Consider the following 22582-nt stretch of genomic DNA (forward strand, 5'->3'; position numbering starts at 1 on the left):
TTTTTTGGGGACGCCTGCAAGCATGTGTCATCTTCCTATTCACGTGAGCCCAGCATCGCGTTGCCCCTACTTGCACGAGACGAGTCTGGCTGAGTGGAAACTAACAATTATATTGTTACTCGAACGCCTAACTAAGAGGTGCTTTGAGATTCATGTGAGCCAAGATTTTGATGCAACCTACCTGACCAAACGGTCCAAAATTACATCCATGCACCTAACCAAACACGTCCATAGCGGCGCTTGAGACAAGACGAGAAGCGGCACGACTCACAGCTCGACGGCGGGGCAGGTGAGTTGCCTCTACGCCCTACTCCTCCTTCTATCTTCTCTCCAGCGAGCCTCGGGATGTCCGCATGCACCCTCTCTCCCAGCGCCAGTCTACTTCGTCCTCTTCACCCCCCCCCCCCCGGGGCTGATCACTAGATGATGACGAAGAACATAGGATTCTTGAAGATGCCAGGTCCCCCACCTCTCAGCGTCAAAATGATCACTAGGTGCTGAATTTTTAATGGGAATAACTCAAAAGACGGATCAACATCCTATAGGGTGGACATGGTGGGTCACTAATTGAGGTGCGCTTCTTCGGGAGCCTCCCCAAGAGCCACTTGGGGTGGGAAGAGAGCGAGCGCGCTCTCTGCCACCGCTACCTGCCGTGCTCTGGGCACTGCCTCCAAATTTTGTTTTTTATTTTGCTTTTTCACACACGTTTTTGGCTTTTAAGGGTTTTTTGGCTTTTCGGTTTTCTACCATTTTTTCTTAGCTTTTCGACAAAAAAAAGTTGTGCAAAAAACGTTTTTCTTTTGCTTCCGCGAGAGGAAAGGTTTTACTTCTGCGAGAGGTATGGATTTGCTTCCACGAGAGGCACGACCGTGCTTCTCGGAAACATAAAAAGGCGTCTTTCCTAAATAAAAAAATCTTTCGTGGGAGGCACGGCCGTGCCTCACGGAAACGAAAAAAATGTGTTTTCTCTTTTTTTTTGTCCTTTCGTGAGAGGCACGGTTTTGCTTTCACAAGAGGCGCAAGCGTGCCTTTCGGAAAGAATAAAGTGCTTCCGGTTCGGCTTTTTGTTCGAGTTTTTTTGTGAAAAAAGTTTGCCATAATCTATCAATATGTGATCTAGTATTGAAGATCTCGACGCGAGAAATTCAATGGTGAAAACGATTTGAGATTTGAATGCACGGTTTAAGAGATAAAACATTTTAAATAAACGGATCTACGAAAAAAAAAACTCCCAGGTTGCAACAAGTGACACACATGCAGCGTGTCACTTGTCGCAATCCGAAGAGGGTGGAAGTGATCTTTGAAAGAAGTGCTCCTCAATTAGTGATTTCGTGGGTCGTGGCCCACCCTGGAATTTTAAACCGGCCTATATCATAGAAAATTACATATAGACCAGAAAAGAAAACAAGGCCCAACATCAATCTCCCGACCCATCTCAGCCAGCTAGCCCAACAAACATTCTCAAAAAAAAAAGAAGCTAGCCCAACAAACAACGCACGCAGGCACACTGGGACAGACAAAAAAAACTGGGACAGACGCACCGAGCCCCTACTCGCCCTCTACCTCGGCCGCTCGGCTCCTGACCTCGCCGGCTCGCCGCTTACCTCGCCGGACGCCATCGCCCGTCGCTGCCTGCCTCGCCGTCGCTAGACGCCAAGGAGGCGCCCCTTCCCGGAGCTCGGCGCTACCGCGCCCCCTTGGCGCCCCTGCAAACCGGCGCCTGCCGCCCAGTCCGCTGTCCGCCGATTCCGGCACTCGGCCGGCTGCAAGCCAGCAACCCTGCCCAGTGGCCAGCCTTTAGCCCGATTTGAGGACTTGAGGCAAGTTTTCCATTGCGCCACTTCCCATTCCCCAATTTCTGATTTAGGGTTTGCTCTTTGCTGTCTATTGCATTGGAAAGTGCCTCAAATTCCCCAATTTCCTCGTGCCTTCGCCCACCGAGTGGTCAACCAGCCAAAGACCATGTGGCGCCGAGCCGGACCGATCTGCCTCCACCTCGCCGGAATCGCCGGCCGCCGCATCCGACGACCCCCACAGCCTCCTGCTCCCACAGCCACCTGCTCTAGCTCCGCCTTCGCTTCATCCTCTTTCCACCACAATCTTGGAACCTTTCGGGATTCCATCGGAGTTCCTCCCTCTCGAAGCCTATCGAACCAGGCAGGAGGTGATGGCGGCATTGGCGGCGAGTGCTGGAGTTGTGGCGCCAAGGGGGCATTCCTCTCCTGCGGGTCCTGCAGGAGTGTGCAGCCCGTTGATCCTGCGGTCGACTACTTCCGAATATTTGGCCTGTGAGTAGCAACCTTCCTGAACCTTCCATCTTTTGTTGCGTGTTTGTGGGCAATCAGACCATATTTGCCTGTGTGCTGTGTCTTTTGCTGAATTTGCTGTTATTCTAGTTTTGAAACAACTTTATTTATTTTCTTGTGAGAAATGCTGCATCTGGTGTACCGTACTTAACAAATATAATTTATGAGCACACCTGAATTTGCTGCATTATGATGTTAATATACTGGAATTTTGGCTGGTACTCTTTTGAACTTTCGTGTTCCCCATATATCAGCAAGCAAAATAATAAGGCATGGGACTGGTTGATGAATGAACTTTTGTGTGTGGCACAACTTTCTACCTATGATAATAACTGGATGCATATCTTCTGTTGGAATTGTGTCGAATATTTTTACAAGTCAGGTTAAGTTTGGACTTGGATTTGTATGGTGTGTAGATAGGGTATGGAGTCGTGTTCAAGGACACCTGTATCCTAGGCCTCCTATAACCAATGCCAAAATAATAGCACAGGTGCACGGCGGATCTGATGGCATGTCGGTGCCCGGGTGGTCTGGTGTTGGTATTGTAGCCTTTGTTGAGGAAATCGTTAACTGGTAGCTGTTCGGTCGGCTGGTGAGTAGGGGATTAATAGGCTAATCGGCAAGTTAATCGGCCATTTAATCAATTAATCGGACGATTTATCGGGTAATCGGCTACTCGGGGACCCTATGAGTAGGGATTAATCGGCAAGTTAACTGGTTAATCGGATGAATTCTTGAACAGAGTAGCGGTGTCAGCAGGGAGGAGCGCCCGTAGTCATGCCCCGGGGTTGTAGCCGAGTTCGGTGAACCTTGTTAACAAATCTCGATGCCGTGCCTCGTGTGTGATTGCTTGTCCTCGGAAAATCGACTTTGAGGATTGGATTTTCAAACATCTTCAGCCGCTCCGTGCACTTGTCAGTTCCTGTAATGCTACAATATTGTACCATTTGCTTCATCTTAAACATCACTTGCTCACGTCTTAATAATCATATCATTGATTCATCTCCCTTGAAATGATTTCTTGAAAGATCCTAACATTGCAAACATTGTTCATTCTAGTATAGTAACACCCTACGGCTTAAACATATAGAACAGTGGTTGAAATTTTAACTGGTTTCTGTAGGGACAGAGGATATGACGTAAAGGATACCAACTTAGAAGGAAAGTACAAAGACTGGCAGAAGAAGTTACATCCTGACCTTGTTCATTCTAAATCAGAGGTAGAGACTGACATCCTTAGCAAAAGTTGGATATTCCCATTTTAGTTTGAGCCTTCAAACCTCTCCTGATATGGCTTGTGTCTCTTGCAGAAAGAGAGAGATTTTGCGGCTGGGCAGTCAGCACTTGTCATTGAGGCATATCGCACACTGAGCAAACCTTTACCAAGGGCATTGTACTTGGTAAGTTGCTCCAGTGGTGTTCTTAAGTTTCACTGATGCAGAAGTGTTCAACCGTAAAAGCTTGACGTAATGATGTGTGGTTTGTTGGGCCATCCCAGCAGCTGTTATGGTTATATTGAGTTTTTCTTTCGTTGACTTACATAAGTAAATATGAAATTACATCTTACTGCCAAAACGCTTTTCAACCATACCAAACCATTTGGCAGCTGCAACTTGAGGGGATACACGTTGATGAGGAGAAGACTATCAATGATCCAGAACTTCTTATGGAGGTAAAACAATCTCCCCCTTTATGCTTTTGCATGCAGCCAACAAAAATCATCAAATTCTGCTTTCATATAGTTTACTTCCAATAGCTGCAAGAAGAATTAATTATTTTATATTACCAAGAAAATATATCTCGGCACATGATCACTCTGAAGAAAACTATACTTTCATTTAACTTGCAGATGATGGAGATACGCGAAGCAGTTAGCGAAGCCGGTGATTCGCAAACTCTGAAGAAGATCCAATCTCAGGTTCTTCTGAACATGATTACACCATGCCATTATCCCCAATGGGGAAGCAGAATTGGCTCACATTGTATGTAACCTTTCCCAGATGAAGAGTAAGCTCGAAACCTGGGCCAAATCCTTCCAGGAAGCGTTCGACAAGAGGGACTTCGACGGTGCCGTGGAAGCTACACAGAGGATGAGATACTATGAACGTGCTATGGAAGAAACTGTGAAGAAGCTTTGATCTTGGCCCCGACTGGGAGCCATGTAGATTGTTAGGCCTTCAAGAAAACTAGACAGGGTCCACGGCGCCGGGAGTCTGGTGGCTGACATGCGCTTGTAAGCTGGTTGCAGGTCTGTTGAGGCATCCTGAGAGGCAGAGTCCGTACTACGTAGTTTGACTGAATAAAGTGACTCTGTTTTTATACGTTGTTTTCCTTGCGTTACCTGTGTTGTATCCTGGTTGGCTGGTGTGGCCGTGGGAAAATTATACTGCAGACAAAATACTGTGCTGGTTGCTTTTCGTGCGCGTACCGAGGGCAGATCAGGGAACTGTAGCTATCCCTGATTTTGCTTCGTACGTACGTCAGAGGATCTGCATCCCCTGAATAAACCTGATCATATGCCGGGCCGGGCCAGGTTTTGGGCTGGGCTTGAAAAAGCCTGAACCCCGGACTGGCCCGAAGCCTGAAAATGTCCCTTTTCTCAAGTGGAGACTGGCTCGAAAACAAGACTGAAAGCCTGCCTCGAATGCTGTTTTTTAGAAGAGTGTACACATGTAAGGCCAGCTCCAAAACCTGACCTGAAATGCTGAAAAACTGAAGCCCGAGCCTGGCCCAAATGCAGTTTCGGCTGCAAAATGGAGCCTGGGCACGACTCAAATGGCAAGCCCGACTTAGCCTGGCTTGATTTTTTTGGCTGAGCTCGGGACTGGTTGTCGAAGAACATGTTTGTACCGGTTTGGAGATCACCGCAAGATGCCAAGATCTACGAGTTCTGAGAAACTTAGTTCAAGGAGAACAATGTGAGGACTATTGTGCCGTAAGAGCGCTAAGCCTCTTCAACCAAGACGTATAACCAAGCAAAGGTTACTCGTGCGGTGCACATACAGGCTGGTTTCGCCATTAGCGATGAATTGGATTTTGAATAGTTTGAATTTGGGTAAACAAATCATTGTGTCTTCACCAAGCTTACGAGTTACAATTCCTTGAAACATGTATTTTGAGTACATTGTTGTGTTTTGAAGAATTCTTCTCTCTGTCCTCTCTGTGACTTCTGTGAAGACTTATCAAGTACTTCCATTCCATTACTTAATTTTGTTAAGTTATGTACTCATTATTGGTTTTGAGAATTGTGTCTTCTTGCTAGTTTAGTTTAATTGCTTAGTGTTTCTCTATTTACTAGTATCTTACTAGCTCGCTCCTGTCTACTTTTGTTACTACCTCCATCTGGTTTTCTTAGGCCCCCTCGTATTTAGTTCAAATTTTGACCATCTATTTGACTAATAAAATATAAAGCATATGCTAAAAGAATATGTTAATGGATTTGTATTTGGAATAGGTTTTCACTGATATAATTTTCTGACATGTAGTTTACATTTTATTAGTTAAATCTATTGTCAAATGTTAGCCCAAAATAAGAGGGGGCCTAATAAATTCGGACGGAGTAGTAGTTGTTTTCATTGCATGCTCCTAAGTTTAGCTTTCTACTTTTCTAGAATTCACCATTTCTGCTTAGTTGGAGTTTTGTTATTCAACTATTCTTCGAAGAACTTTTCTTTTTCAAAGAATATATTTAAAATACCCATTCACCCCCTCTAATCGTATACTTTGAACTTATAATTGGTATCAACGTAGGATACTTCCTTTGTCTCTGTGATTTGGCTTAACCATCTGACCACCATCGCACCCACAGATCCAACATACGCCAATAGTCTCACTGCTCGTCGTCCACTCGACGACCAATGTCGTGCTCGGTGGGTCACCGCCCGGCTTACTACGGTGGCACGATCGTTGGGACACTAGCGGCGGAGAACCTCCCCACCACCAATAGGGTTTGCCACCAGCGCAACGGAGAAGCAGAGGGCTAGGGTTAAAACTCCCGACTCCTATTTGGCGCCTTAAGCGCCGGTTAGAGTGTATTTTACTAACCGGCACACACCCCCTCTAGGTATCTAGATGGGCCGGCCACTTTAGTGTTTTGCTCCACCAGTTTTTCCCATTTTGTTTCCTTTTTCCTTTTTTGTTTCCTCCTTTTTCTATCTTCCTTTTTTTGTTTATCAAATTCGTGAACTTTTTGCAATTTTTCAAACTTATTTTCAAATTTGAAAACCTTTTTATGTTTGTTGTGAATTTTTATTTCAAATTCATGAACTTTTTTCAAATATTTTTTGAACTTTTCTTTTCCAAATTCATGATCTTTTCCGTTTTGTGAACTTTTGCCAAATTACAAATTTTCCAAATTCATGATCTTTTCTCAAATTCTGAACTTTTAAAACTTTTATGAACATTTTCAAAAAATAACTTTATTGAAATTTCATGAACTTTCTAAAATTTATTGAACTTTTATAAAAAAATGTGAATGTTTCCCTTTTTAAGTCAATGGCTGACTCTCTGAGGTCAACGGTCGCTGGTGGACCGGTTAACGGTCAATGGTCGCATAGGCTCATCAGTCAACCCATTAAAAAACATAGCTGGTCGACCCATACTGTGTTGTGCGTGAACGCCAGTTACCCTAATTGACACAAAATTAAACTGAAAAATTTTAGCTGCGGTGGACTGGCAAATTCTATTAAAATTAATCCCGTTAAGGGCGCTGAGGGCGCTTAAGCAGTCTGGAGAGCGAGGAAGAATAAGATCAGGGAATTGACTTACAGCATCGGAACCGTTCATACGGAGTTTGCAGCGATGAGCAGGATCGCAAACGAGTATTTCCATAATATATTTGCTGCAGACACTACCTTGAATGCATCTGAAGTAGTAAGTTTGTTTGAACGAGTGGTGACGCCGGCTGATAATGACCAGATGTGTGCGCCGTTTACGGACAAGGAGATCTCCGATGCATTGTTTCAAATTGGGCCTTTGAAGGCACCAGGCCCAGACGGCTTTCCCGCTCGTTTCTTCCAGCGTAATTGGAGCACGGTGAAGGAGGGAGTGCTGGCTGCGGTCAGGAATTTTTTCCAGTTCTGGTGTTATGCCTGAGGGTGTTAAATGATACATCAATTGTGCTCATCCCAAAAACATCTAACCTCTCAAGGATGTCTGACTATAGGCCAATAAGTCTTTGTAATGTCACCTACAAGGTAATTTCAAAGTGCCTTGTTAACAGATTAAGGCCCTTGCTGGATGATATAATCTATGTGGAGCAAAGTGCATTTATACCAGGCAGGATTATTACAGACAATGCTTTGGTTGCCTTCGAGTGCTTGCATTATATTAAACAAGAGAAGGATCCCTCAAGGAGTTTTTGTGCATATAAGTTGGACTTGTCAAAAGCTTATGATAGAGTTGATTGGGCTTTCTTGAAGCAGGTGATGCAAAGGTTAGGGTTCTCTCATCGATGAATGCTACCTCTTAAGCACTGCGTTGGTTTTCCCTTAAAGAGGAAAGGATGATGAAGTAAAGTAGCGTAAGTATTTCCCTCAGTTTTTGAAAACCAAGATATCAATCCAGTAGGAGATCACGCTCAAGTCCCACGCACCTACACAAACAAATAAGAACCTCGCAACCAACGCGATAAAGGGGTTGTCAATCCCTTCGCAGTCACTTACGAGAGTGAGATCTGATAGATATGATAAGATAATATTTTTGGTATTTTTATGATAAAGAGAAATAAAGATGCAAAGTAAAATAAACGACAATAGAAATAGCTAAGTGTTGGAAGATTAATATGATGGAAGATAGACCCGGGGCCATAGGTTTTACTAGTGGCTTCTCTCAAGAGCATAAGTATTACGGTGGGTAAACGAATTACTGTCGAGCAATTGATAGAATTGAGCATAGTTATGAGAATATCTAGGTATGATCATGTATATAGGCATCACGTCAGTGACAAGTAGACCGAAACGCTTCTGCATCTACTACTATTACTCCACACATCGACCGCTATCCAGCATGCATCTAGAGTATTAAGTTCATAAGAACAAAGTAATGCTTTAAGTAAGATGACATGACGTAGAGGGATAAACTCATGCAATATGATATAAACCCCATCTTTTTATCCTCGATGGCAACAATACAATACGTGTCGTTTCCCTTTCTGTCACTGGGATCGAGCACCGCAAGATTGAACCCAAAGCTAAGCACTTCTCCCATTGCAAGAAAGATCAATCTAGTAGGCCAAACCAAACTGATTATTTTGAAGAGACTTGCAAAGATAACCAATCGTACATAAAAGTATTCAGAGGAGATTCAAATATTGTTCATAGATAATCTGGATCATAAACCCACAATTCATCGGATCTCGACAAACACACCGCAAAAAAATATTACATCGAATAGATCTCCAAGAGAATCGAGGAGAACTTTGTATTGTGATCCAAAGAGAGAGAAGAAGCCATATAGCTAATAACTATGGACCCGAAGGTCTGAAGTAAACTATTCACACATCACCGAAGAGGCCATGGAGTTGATGTAGAGGCCCTCCGTGATCAATGCCCCCTCCGGCGGAGCTCTGGAAAAGGCCCCAAGATGGGATCTCTCGTGTACAGAAGGTTGCGGCGGTGGAATTAGGTTTTTGTGGTGCTCCTGTATGTTTGGGGATACGTGGATATATATAGGAGGAATAAGTAGGTCGGTGGAGCAACGAGGGGCCCACGAGGGTGGAGGGCGCGCCCCCCTGCCTCATGGCCTCCTCGATTGTTTCTTGACGCCCACTCCAAGTCTCCTGGATCACGTTTGTTGAGAAAATCATGTTCCCGAAGGTTTCATTCCGTTTGGACTCCATTTGATATTCCTTTTCGGTGAAACTCTAAAATAGGCAAAAAACTGCAATTTGGGTTGGGCCTTCGGTTAGTAGGTTAGTCCCAAAAATGATATAAAAATGTAAAATAAAGCCCATTAACATCCAAAATAGATAATATAATAGCATGGAGCAATCAAAAATTATAGATACGTTGGAGACGTATCAAGCATTCGCAAGCTTAATTCCTGCTCGTCCTCGAGTAGGTAAATGATAAAAAGAATTTTTGATGTGGAATGCTTTCTAACATATTTTTCAATGTGATTTTTCTTTATTATGGCATGAATGTTCAGATCCGAAAGATTCAAGATAAAAGTTTAATATTGACATAAAAATAGTAATACTTCAAGCATACTAACTAAGCATGTCTTCTCAAAACAACATGGCCAAAGAAAATTATCCCTACAAAATCATATAGTCTGGCTATGCTCCATCTTCACCATACAAAATATTCAAATCATTCACAACCCCGATGAAAAGCCAAGTAATTGTTTTATACTTTTGATGTTCTCAAACTTTTTCAATCTTCACGCAATACATGAGCATGAGCCATGGATATAGCACTATATGTGAAATAGAATGATGGTTGTGGAGAAGACAAAAAGGAGAAGATAGTCTCACATCAACTAGGCGTATCAACGGGCTATGGAGATGCCCATCAATAGATATCAATGTGAGTGAGTAGGGATTGCCATGCAACGGATGCACTAGAGCTATAAGTATATGAAAGCTCAACAAAAAAAACTAAGTGGGTGTGCATCCAACTTGCTTGCTCATGAAGACCTAGGGCATTTTGAGGAAGCCCATCATTGGAATATACAAGCCAAGTTCTATAATGAAAAATTCCCACTAGTATATGAAAGTGATATCATAGGAGACTCTCTATCATGAAGATCATGGTGCTACTTTGAAGCACAAGTGTGGAAAAATGATAGTAGCATTGTCCCTTCTCTCTTTTTCTCTCATTTTCTTTTTGGGCCTTCTCCTTTTTTATGGCCTTTCTCTTTTTTTTCATTTTTTTCGTCCGGAGTCTCATCCCGACTTGTGGGGGAATCATAGTCTCTATCATCCTTTCCTCACTTGGGACAATGCTCTAATAATGATGATCATCACACTTTATTTACTTACAACTCAAGAATTACAACTCGATACTTAGAACAAAATATGACTCTATGTGAATGCCTCCGGCGGTGTACCGGGATGTGCAATGATGCATGAGTGACATGTATGAAGAATTATGAACGGTGTCTTTGCCACAAATACGATGTCAACTATATGATCATGCAAGCAATATAGCAATGATGAAGCGTGTCATAATAACAGAACGGTGGAAAGATGCATGGCAATATATCTCGGAATGGCTATGAAAATGCCATAATAGGTACGTATGGTGGCTGTTTTGAGGAAGGTATATATGGTGGGTGTATGATACCGGCGAAAAGTGCGCGATATTAGAGAGGCTGGCAATGGTAGAAGGGTGACAGTGCGTATAATCTGCGGACTCAACATTAATCATAAAGAACTCACATACTTATTGCAAAAATCTATTAGTTATCAAAACAAAGTATTACGCGCATGCTCCTAGGGGGATAGATTGGTAGGAAAAGACCATCGCTCGTCCCCGACCGCCACTCATAAGGAGGACAATCAATAAATAAATCATGCTCCGACTTCGTCACATAACGGTTCACCATACGTGCATGCTACGGGAATCACAAACTTCAACACAAGTATTTCTAAAATTCACAACTACTCAACTAGCATGACTCTAATATCACCATCTCCATATCTCAAAACAATTATCAAGTATCAAACTTCTCATAGTATTCAATGCACTTCTATGAAAGTTTTTATATTATTCCTAAAAGCAAATTTCCATGTTGTTCTAAAGGACTCTCAAAATAATATAAGTAAAGCATGATATATCAATTATTTTTATAAAATAAAACCACCGCCGTGCTCTAAAAGGTATAAGTGAAGCACTAGAGCAAAAACTATATGGCTCAAAAGATATAAGTGAAGCACATAGAGTATTCTAATAAATTTCAAATCATGTGAGTCTCTCTCAAAAGGTGTGTACAGAAAAGATGATTGTGGTAAACTAAAAAGCAAAGACTCAAATCATACAAGACGCTCCAAGCAAAACACATATCATGTGGTGAATAAAAATATAGCCCCAAATAAAGTTACCGATAGACGAAGACGAAAGAGGGGATGCCTTCCGGGGCATCCCCAAGCTTAGGCTTTTTGGTGTCCTTGAATTTTAACTTGGGGTGCCATGGGCATCCCCAAGCTTAGGCTCTTGCCACTCCTTGTTCCATAATCCATCGAATCTTTACCCAAAACTTGAAAACTTTACAACACAAAACTTAAATAGAAAATCTCGTGAGCTCCGTTAGCGAAAGAAAACAAAACACCACTTTAAGGTACTGTAATGAACTCATTCTTGATTTATATTGGTGTTAAACCTACTGTATTCCAACTTCTCTATGGTTTGTAAACTCTTTTACTAGCCATAGATTCATCAAAATAAGCAAACAACACATGAAAAACAGAATCTGTTAAAAAACAGTCTGTAGTAATCTGTAGCTAACGCAAACTTCTGGAACCCCCAAAATTCTAAAATAAATTTCTGGACGTGAGTAATTTATCTAGTAATCATCTGCAAAAATAATTAACTAAATATCACTTTCCAAATAAAAATGACAGCAATTCTCGTGAGCGCTAAAGTTTCTGTTTTTTACAGCAAGATCAAAAAGACTTTCCCCAAGTCTTCCCAACAGTTCTACTTGGCACAAACACTAATTAAACAAAAAAACAACCAAAATAGAGGCTAGATAAATTATTTATTATTAAACAGGAGCAAAAAGCAAGGAATAAAAATAAAATTGGGTTGCCTCCCAACAAGCGCTATCGTTTAACGCCCCTAGCTAGGCATAAAAGCGAAGATAGATCTAGGTATTGCCATCTTTGGTAGGCAATCCATAAGTGGCTCTCATAATAGATTCATATGGTAATTTAACTTTCTTTCTAGGGAAGTGTTCCATGCCTTTCCTTAATGGAAATTTTAATTTAATATTCTCTTCCTTCATATCAATAATTGCACCAATCGTTCTAAGGAAAGGTCTACTAAGAATAATAGGACATGAAGGATTGCAATCTATGTCAAGAACAATTAAATCAACGGGCACATAGTTCCTATTTGAAAAAATAAGAACATCATTAATTCTTCCCATAGGTTTTTTAATAGTGGAATCCGCAAGGTGCAAGTTTAAAGAATAATCATCAAATTCACGGAATCCTAGCAAATCACATAAAGTTTTCGGAATCGTGGAAACACTAGCACCCAAATCACACAAAGCATAGCATTCATGATCTTTAATTTTAATTTTAATAGTAGGTTCCCACTCATCATAAAGTTTTCTAGGGGTAGAAACTTCCAACTCAAATTTTTCTTCATAAGATTGCATCAAAGCATCAACGATATGTTTAGTAAAAGCTTTATTTTGACTATAAGCATGAGGAGAATTTAGCATGGATTGCAACAAGAAAATACAATCTATCAAAGAGCAATTATCATAATTAAATTCCTTGAAATCTAAAATAGTGGGTTCATTGATATCTAAAGTTTTGACCTCTTCAATCCCATTTTTACCAATTTTTGCATCAAGATCAAAAAACTCTGAATTTTTGGAACGCCTTCTAGGTAAAGGTGGATCATCTTCGGTCCCATAATTATCAAGATTCATATTGCAAAACAAAGATTTAATAGGAGACACATCAATAACTTTTAGATCTTCATCTTTATTTTCACAAAAACTAGAAGAACACAATTTCACAAAGCAATCTTTCTTAGCACGCATCCTAGCGGTTCTTTCTTTGCACTCATCAATGGAAATTCTCATGGCTTTGAGAGACTCATTGATATCATGCTTAGGTGGAATAGATCTAAGTTTCAAAGAATCAACATCAAGAGAAATTCCGTCAACGTTCCTAGCCAATTCATCAACCTTAAGCAATTTTTCTTCAAGCAAAGCATTGAAACTCTTTTGCGAAGTAATAAATTCTTTAATAATATATTCAAAATCAGAGGGCATCTTATTATAATTTCCATAAGAATTGTTGTAGGAATTACCATAATTATTAAAGGAATTACTAGGAAACGGCCTAGAATTAAAATTTCCTCTATACGCGCTGTTACTAAAATTATTCCTACCAACAAAATTCACATCCATAATTCATTATTATTCTCAATCAAGGTAGACAAAGGCATATCATTAGGATCAGTAGGAGCACTCTTATTAGCAAACAATTTCATAAGTTCATCCATCTTTCCACTCAAAACATTAATTTCTTCTATCGCATGCACTTTTTTACTAGTAGATCTTTCAGTGTGCCATTGAGAATAATTAAACATAATATTATCTAGGAGTTTGGTAGCTTCTCCTAAAGTTATTTCCATAAAAGTGCCTCCCGCGGCCGAATCTAAAAGATTTCTAGAAGCAAAATTCAATCCGGCATAAAAATTTGTATAATCATCCAAAGATTCAAACCATGTGTAGGGCAATTACGTATCATTAATTTCATCCTCTCCCAAGCTTGTGCAACATGTTCATGATCAAGTTGCTTAAAATTCATAATATCGTTTCTAAGAGAGATGATCTTAGCGGGAGGAAAATATTTAGAGATAAAAGCATATTTGCACTTATTCCATGAATCAATACTATTTTTAGGCAAAGATGAAAACCAAGCTTTAGCATGATCTCTAAGTGAAAACGGAAATAGCTTAAGTTTAAAAATATCATTATCCACATCTTTCTTCTTTTGCATATCACACAAATCAACAAAGTTGATTAGATGGGTAGCGGCATCTTCACTAGGAAGGCCGGCGAATTGATCTTTCATGACAAGATTCAACAAAGCAGCATTAATTTCACAAGATTCAGCATTGGTAAGAGGAGCAATCAGAGTGCTAAGAAAATCATTGTTGTTGGTATTGGCAAAGTCACACAATTTAGTATTGTATTGAGTCATCGTGACAAGCAAGCAATCCAACACACGGGCAAACAAAAAGCAAGCGAAAAAGAGGCGAACGGAAAAAGAGAGGACGAATAAAACAGCAAGGGTAAAGTGGGGGACAGGAAAACGAGAGGCAAACGGCAAATAATGTAATGCGAGGGATAAGAGTTTGTGATGGGTACTTAGTATGTCTTGACTTGTGCATAGAGTCCCCGGCAATGGCGCCAGGGGATTCAAATCTTGACTTGACTTGGCACGAATCTCCCCGGCAACGGAGCCAGAAATCCTTCTTGCTACCTCTTGAGCACTGCGTTGGTTTTCCCTTGAAGAGGAAAGGGTGATATAGTAAAGTAGCGTAAGTATTTCCCTCAGTTTTTGAGAACCAAGGTATCAATCTAGTAGGAGATCACGCTCGAGTCCCACGCACCTACACAAACAAATAAGAACCTCACAACCAACGCGATAAAGGGGTTGTCAATCCCTTCACGGTCACTTACGAGAGTGAGATCTGATAGATATGATAAGATAATATTTTTGGTATTTTTATGATAAAGAGAAATAAAGATGGAAAGCAAAATAAACGGCAATAGAAATAGCTAAGTGTTGGAAGATTAATATGATGGAAGATAGACCCGGGGGCCATAGGTTTCACTAGTGGCTTCTCTCAAGAGCATAAGTATTACGGTGGGTAAACGAATTACTGTCGAGCAATTGCTAGAATTGAGCATAGTTATGAGAATATCTAGGTATGATCATGTATATAGGCATCACGTCCGTCACAAGTAAACCGAAACGATTCTGCATCTACTACTATTACTCCACACATCGACCGCTATCCAGCATACATCTAGAGTATTAAGTTCATAAGAACAGAGTAATGCTTTAAGTAAGATGACATGATGTAGAGGGATAAACTCATGCAATATGATATAAACCCCATCTTTTTATCCTCGATGGCAACAATACAATACGTGTCGTTTTCCTTTCTGGCACTGGGATCGAGCACCGCAAGATTGAACCCAAAGCTAAGCACTTCTCCCATTGCAAGAAAGATCAATCTAGTAGGCCAAACCAAACTGATAATTCGAAGAGACTTGCAAAGATAACCAATCATACATAAAAGAATTCAGAGGAGATTCAAATATTGTTCATAGATAATCTGGATCATAAACCCACAATTCATCGGATCTCGACAAACACACCGCAAAAGAAGATTACATCTAATAGATCTCCAAGAGAATCGAGGAGAACTTTGTATTGAGATCCAAAGAGAGAGAAGAAGCCATCTAGCTAATAACTATGGACCCGAAGGTCTGAAGTAAACTACTCACGCATCATCGGAGAGGCCATGGAGTTGATGTAGAGGCCCTCCGTGATCAATGCCCCCTTCAGCGGAGCTCCGGAAAAGGCCCCAAGATGGGATCTCTCGGGTACAGAAGGTTGTGGCGGTGGAATTAGGTTTTCGTGGTGCTCCTGGATGTTTGGGAGGTACGTGGATATATATAGGAGGAAGAAGTAGGTCAGTGGAGCAACGAGGGGCCCACGAGGGTGGAGGGCGCGCCTAGGGGGGTAGGCGCGCCCCCCTGCCTCGTGGCCTCCTCGATTATTTCTTGACACCCACTCCAAGTCTACTGGATCACATTCGTTGAGAAAATCACGTTCCCGAAGGTTTCATTCCATTTGGACTCCGTTTGATATTCCTTTTCGGCGAAACTATAAAATAGGCAAAAAAACAGCAATTTGGGTTGGGCCTCCGGTTAGTAGGTTAGTCCCAAAAATGATATAAAAGTGTAAAATAAAGCCCATTAACATCCAAAATAGATAATATAATAGCATGGAGCAATCAAAAATTATAGATACGTTGGAGACGTATCAATGGATTGACTGGATAATAGTGTGTGTCACACCGGTGAGGTATTCAATAAAGTTAAATGGAACTCTCCTGGATTCATTTGCACCGTCGCATGGGCTACAGCAAGGAGACCCAATCTCTCTGTTCTTATTCTTATTTGTGGCAGATGGTCTTTCAGCTATTTTGAAAAGCAAGGTGCAAGCTGGCGATATTGCTCCAGTAAAAATTTGTAGAGAGCACCGGGCATATCTCACTTGCTTTTTGCAGATGATACCATTCTGTTTTTTCAGGCATCGAGGGATCAAGCGGGGCATGTTAAAGCATCTTTGGATCTATATAGTGCGGCCACGGGCCAAAGTTTGAACTATGACAAGTGCTCGATATTCTTTGGTGAAGCGTGCCCGGTCCCGACTCAGGAGCAGGTCAGGGATGTTCTTAAACTCACAAGTTTGGTATTTGAGGAGAAGTACTTGGGTCTTCCCACTCCCGAGGGACGAATGTCTAAAGGTAAGTTTCAAAATCTTCAGACAAGCCTTACCAAAAGATTTGTCCAGTGGGGAGACGGATATTTGGCGTAGCCGGGGAGAGAGGTGCTTATAAAGTCTGTCGCGCAAGCTTTACCCACATATATAATGGGAGTGTTCAAGTTACCGTTCTCGGTGTGTGACGATCTCACTAGAATGGTGAGGAATTTTTATTGGGGATCGGAGAAGGGGAAGAGGAAGGTTCATTGGAAGGGATGGGATCATCTTATGCAGCCAAAAGATAGAGGTGGGATCGGTTTCCGAGATTTTCGTATATTCAACCAAGCCCTTCTAGCGCGCCAGGCTTGGAGGTTGATCACAAGGCCGGATAGTTTGTGTGCTCGCTTGCTCAAATCCAAATACTACCCGGCTGGTAAGTTAGAAGATACGGTGTTTGCTGGAAATGCCTCATTGTCTTGGCTGGCTATTAGCCATGGTTTAGAGTTAATGAAGAAAGGTTTGATCTGGAGAATAGGCAATGGGAGAAGCATTCGGGTGTGGCGTTATAGTTGGATCCCACGACCCTTCTCGTATAAACCAATCTCAAGGCAGGGAGTTTGTCGCATTCGATATGTGTCCGATCTCTTGAATGACAATGGGTCCTGGAAAGTTCAAACTCTGAACCAATATTTCATGCAAGCAGATGTGGTGGAGATTCTGAAGATCAGGGTCTCACCCAGGCGTGGCGAAGATGTTATTGCATGGGGGCCGGACAAGTTGGGTGTCTTCTCCATGAAGAGTGCATATCATCTAGCGTTTGATGAGTTACACGGGGCCAATGCAGCATCCTCTAGTTCGTCGCCGTCCGGTGCGAGAACCTATTGGAAGTTCATCTGGAGTTGTGGAGTTCCGCCAACAGTGGCAAATTTTGCATGGAGAGTTGTGACCGATGGGCTGCCAACGTGGAAAAATAAGCATAAGATTGGATTGGAGACCACAAGTATTTGCCCAGTTTGTGGACTAGACACGGAGGACAACTTCCACCCGTTTTTGAGTTGTCAATTCGGGAGGGATCTATATTTGAACATGGCAAAAATCTGGAGATTACCTTGGCTACAGTCAATTGATAACTGTGGAAAGGAGTGGCTATTGTAGTTACTTGTACCAAGAAGTGAGATCGAGAGGTGTATGCTTCTTCTTGTTTTCTGGAGAAGTTGGTACATACGCAATGAGGTGGTGCATCATAAACCGGCGCCGCAGATGGATGTATTGGTCCGATTCCTGCAGAGCTATCTTGTCTCACTGATGGCCATCAAGAATGATAATGGTCCTGATTCAGCGAAAGGAAAAGCATACATTACGATGGACAGTAGGTTTCAACCGGTTACTCATAAGGCCAAGTTGCCTAGTTGGGAGAAACCGAAGCAAGGGTGGACAAAACTAAACACAGATAGAGCTTTTGTGTCATGCGATGACGCTGGTGCGGGCATGGTCTTGAGAGATGAGTCGGGAAAAATCATTTTCTCTGCTTGTAGGACGTTACAGTTCTGCCGAGATGCGCTGGAGGCTGAGCTTTCTGCTTGCTTGGAGGGGTTGTCCTCATCGATCCAACGTACAGCTTTGCCGATACAAGTTGAGCTGGATTCTTCTGTTGATGTGGCTATGATCACATGTGGAGATACCGATCGATCGCTCTACTCATCGTTAGCTAATGAGATTAGAGATTTATTGAACCTTCATCAAACTTGTATTACTCTTGTCGCTCGCTCACAGAATAAGACGAGTGACAAGTTAGCTTCTTTTAGTCGTCTTAATAATAGGACTATGACTTGGATAGGGTCAGGTCCTCCTGAAGTTCTGGAGTTAGTTGCTGAGGATTGTAATGATACCTTGATTGAGTAATACAAGGTTTGAGCTCGCAAAAAAAAGTCACCGCAATGAAATTTTTGGTCCCCTCGCCTCCAGTTGCCATCTTGGCGCTGGGAGGTGGGGAAGCCGCGCATTTTCAAGAGTTCTATGTCCTTTGTCGTATTGTGATAATAAGTTTACTCTCGTTATTTTGGCAGTGCCATGAGGTTAGAGAGTTTTTTATCCTCGCATATCTGGTACTCGGATCTGATGGGTTTATGTTGGTGTGTCAAACTTTATTTGTTGGTTTGATTTTTTGTGGGGTTGAAATCTTTCATCAACACCATGGTGAAGATATTGTGATGCGACGGCCTGCACTTCTAGGGGATGATCCCCGGCCCAAGTACGTTCATCGATCAACACTTCCCATCTTTTTGTATGGCGACTCAAGGCGCTTCCAAAAACCATTTTGATAATGTTGTTGCGGGTGAAAGAGTAGCAACATCGTTGCTTCAGTCCAATTGCAGCCTCTTTACCGAAGTCTTTGGAGTATCTCTTTTAGCAGAGATTGATACAACGAAGAAGGTGTTTCTAAGGGCATCTCCAGTCGTTGGCCCCCCAGGGGGCGCCTAAAATCGCCGCCTGGGGGTGAGCCGGCGCAAAAATTGGGCCTGGGGGCGAGTTGGTCCCCAGCCGCCGGCCCCAGGGTCGCCCCCAGGCACGTTTTAAAATAAAAGAAGTTCGGCGAAGTTCGGCTTAAACATGATAAAATTCGGCCAAACACGATAAATTTCGGCCAAACACGATAAATTTCAGCACATTTCGGCGAAGTTCGCGGATTTTCATTACATAGCACATATACATAAACTAATTTAAAGGAAAAACTGGCTGAAGTCGCCGCCGTCGCCGCCATCGTCGTCGTCGGCCTTCTCCTCCTTGACGCGGGCGCCCCTGCTGGACTCCTGCCCGGCGTCGCCATGGCGGACTGCTGGCGGCGCATCATCGTCGTTGTCGCTGTCGCAGATCGATGACTCCGCCTTCGTCGCGGCCGCGTCGACGCTCCGCGAAGCGAAGCAGGGCGGCGCGCTGGCGCTCCTTCACCTTCTCCAGGCGCTCCTTCTCCATCGCTATGGAGTCCCTGCGCGCCCATTCCAGGGCCGCGTCGTCGTCGTCGAGCTCCGTCGTCACCGGCGCGGCCGGCTCCTTCTTCACGGGCTCGAGCCCCGGCTCCGTCTTCAACGGCACGAGCCCCGGCTCCGTCTTTGGCTTGACGAAGCGCGGAGGAGGAGCCGACGAGGAGGCGCGCCGGCCGCCCTCGTTGATGACGATGCCGACGCTGCGAGTGCGCCGGCCGAGCAGCGTCTCCGCCGTGGGCTCGGCCTTGACGCTGAGCAGGGCCGGAGTGCCGGAGGAGTGTGATGAAGATCGGGAGGAGGAAGAAGAGGAGGAGGACCCGAACCTCCTTGGCACCCATGGCCCGGCGCGTCGGTGCTGCGCCGGGGCGGCCGCCCTCGCCGGTACGCCAACGGCGGGTCGTTGCCGCCCTCGAGGTACGTCAGCACGCCCTTGAGTGTGCGGCCGGGGACGCCCCACCACAGGTGGCGCCCCTCGCTGTTCTGCCGGCCGCCAACCACCGGCGCGTCATTGATGGACGCCAAGCGCTGCTGCTGGCGGCGCTCGAAATACGCCGCCCAAGCCGCGTGGTTGTCGGCGGCGTACTGGGGGAGGGAGAGTTGGGCATCGGTGAGGGAGGCGCGCACGACCTCGACTTCCTCGGCGAAGTACTTCGGCTTCGCCACGGCGTCGGGCAACAGAGGAATGGGCACTCCCCCGATGCTGAGCCTCCACCCCGTCGGCCCGGCGCGCATGTCCGGCGGCGCCGGGATGTTCGCCTGGAACAGGAGCTAGGACTCCTGTTCGCGGAGCGAACGGCGGCCGAAGCCGTTGGCCGCCGCCTCGTCTCCGAGGTAGCGTTCCGCCATGGCGACGGGCTCGGGAGAGGTAGAGAGATAGAGGGAGGGGCTGGGCGGCGGCGCTCGGGAGAGGTAGGGAGAGAGAGGAGCTCGGCGGCGGCGAGGGGCGGGGCTGGTGTGGGCACAGGCGAGTGCAGGCCACCGGCTATATAGCCGCGCCGCACCCGTGTGTACGCGTGCGAGGGAGGGGAGGCGTCGGCGCGCCGTCCCGTGACGCGCCGCCCGTGAGAAATCAATGGCAAGGCTGACCGGCGGCAGCCTTGGCATTGATTCCCCGCGGGAACCGAGGCCGTTGGGGGAAGACAAGGCGTCGTGTCGCTGACGCGGCGGGCCCGCGGCTGTTTCGCGCCAAAACAGTTCGCCCCGGCGCCCCCGGGCGCCCCCCAGCGCGCCGGGTTCGGCCTAGGTCCGCCGGCGCTGTTTTCGGCCCAGGCCGGCGAAAATCGGGCTTCTGGGGCGCGACTGAGCCGTTTTTTTGGCGCCGGCGCGAAAAAATCGCCTGGGGAGGCCTTTCTGGGGACGCGGCTGGAGATGCCCTAAGAGATTTTATTGTAATTCTTAGTTATAGGAGTTACTCTGTATTTTTTATCTTAAATTCAGATCAGTGTATCTGTAATTGTTATGAGTATGAATAAAATTAGAAGTGTTTTTTTTAAAAAAACTGTTATTTCCGGACCTGGTGGACAGCTGGCGTCTCTTGGTTCCTTTCTTGGCCATGTACGAGCACGCATCCGAGCACCGGTCCGTTGTTCCTTGCTAAACATAGAAGACATTCTTCGTCCTTGCTTGCTTGTGTAGGAGACGATGCTCACACACTCGCATGGCCCACATGACACGGACGCCAAGAGCAAGTATACGTGCATATACTTCAACATTTCTCTTGCACAAGCGCGCGCCCTGAACCCAACGCCCCATACCAAGATGTCCGAGGCACGGTCCGTCATGGACGCGGCTCCCGGCGGCGACACCGCGCCAACAGCCACCGGTCACGGTCTGCATGGCATCCCCGTGCTCATCACGCCTTTCCACCAGCCGGGCGGCGCCGCCGCGTCGACGGAGGCGATGCGCACGGCGCTCCAGGGCTTCCTCGTCCTCCAGGGGCAAGGGCAGGGGGAGGCCAAGGAGGACGAGCGGAAGAAGTGGTTCAGGGAGATGCGCGGGTGGCTGATGGTGCTGGCGACCGTGGCGGCGTCGGTGACCTACCAGGCCGGCCTGAACCCGCCCGGCGGGTTCTGGCAGGACACCAAGGAGGGCCCCGGCGGGCACCGGCCCGGCAACCCGGTGCTGCGCGACGAGCACTGGGTTCGGTACGTCATCTTCTACTACTTCAACGCGACGGCGTTCGTGACGTCGCTGGTGATCATGGTGCTGCTCATGAGCGAGCGGTTCTACCACGGGGAGGCCAAGGTGGTGGCGCTCATGCTCACCACCTTCGTCGACCTCGCCAGCCTCGTCGGCGCCTACATCGCCGGCACCACCCGCTACGCCACCTCCTGCGTCTACATCGTCGTCATCACCTGCGTCTCCTTCATCTGCGTCGTCTACATCGGAGAGTACGTAGCCACACATCTTTATCCATATTGCATACATACATGCAATATTTATAAATGTATGCGATGTTCTTGCAGGGCGATGGGGGAGATATGCGCCTTCGTCCTGAAGAAGATAAAGTGCATGCGTAATCTGGCGAAGCGGAAGTGGTTCCCGGTGCCGGCGGGTGTGGTGACGAGATCGCTGCCGGACGAGGAGGCGGAGGAACGCAGGAAGAGAGCGGCGAGGAGCAACCGCCCCACTTGCTGCCTGTGCTGTGGGCAGTCACCGGCGACGTCTGATAGGCGCGACGTGGAGGTGCAGTGATCCGGTCGACTAAGCTGTTTGCCATGCACGTTTCATCTCTAGCTTCTTCTTGTTCTCAGACTGTTCACATGTCTTTGGTTTTGTTGCTGGTTAGTTGTTTCGTTGCCAAGATCTGTGCGTGTCGGTGAACTTGTCGGTCTCTATAAAGGAGCGATTATATTTAAGTGGCCTGATTTTTAATTAAGTCTATTTTTCACTGTATATTACTAGTTGTTTCTTCTCTATATACAAATGAGATGTGCATTTTTTACACGTATCTATATTTTGCAAAAAAAAACTTATTAAGGACGTGATGTTTGATGTCCAGTAGTGTTATCTAAATGCTCTTATATTTCTTTACTAAGGGAGTATTTAAAATGGTTGCATGTGTGAACAGATTAAATTTAATTTTCAGAAACGAAGATAAGGAT

At 44.9% G+C, this 22582-nt stretch overlaps 2 protein-coding genes across 3 annotated transcripts; both read left to right on the plus strand.

Moving 5' to 3' along the window:
- The first annotated feature begins 1494 nt into the window (after positions 1 to 1494).
- LOC125521624 (DNAJ heat shock N-terminal domain-containing protein) lies at positions 1495 to 4646 on the plus strand. 2 transcript variants are annotated; one of them, XM_048686685.2, is made up of 6 exons: positions 1495 to 2288; positions 3436 to 3526; positions 3617 to 3706; positions 3913 to 3978; positions 4156 to 4224; positions 4307 to 4646. In XM_048686685.2, the coding sequence occupies exons 1-6, from the start codon at positions 1963 to 1965 to the stop codon at positions 4442 to 4444; spliced, it is 780 nt and encodes a 259-aa protein (XP_048542642.2). In that variant the 5' UTR covers positions 1495 to 1962; the 3' UTR covers positions 4445 to 4646. The 2 variants fall into 2 exon arrangements, with proteins under 2 accessions (XP_048542642.2, XP_048542641.2); XM_048686684.2 differs by having other exon boundaries at positions 1498 to 2288; positions 3430 to 3526.
- Positions 4647 to 21128: 16482 nt separating this feature from the next.
- Positions 21129 to 22428, plus strand: LOC125520372 (uncharacterized). Its single transcript, XM_048685278.2, has 2 exons — positions 21129 to 21868; positions 21944 to 22428. Exons 1-2 carry the CDS (start codon positions 21237 to 21239, stop codon positions 22170 to 22172), a joined length of 861 nt encoding a protein of 286 aa, XP_048541235.1. The 5' UTR covers positions 21129 to 21236; the 3' UTR covers positions 22173 to 22428.
- The last annotated feature ends 154 nt before the right edge of the window (positions 22429 to 22582 follow it).

Source organism: Triticum urartu, chromosome 7A (genome assembly GCF_056163025.1).
Source record: "Triticum urartu cultivar PI428250 chromosome 7A, HENAU_Tu73, whole genome shotgun sequence".
Lineage (NCBI taxonomy): Eukaryota > Viridiplantae > Streptophyta > Magnoliopsida > Poales > Poaceae > Triticum > Triticum urartu.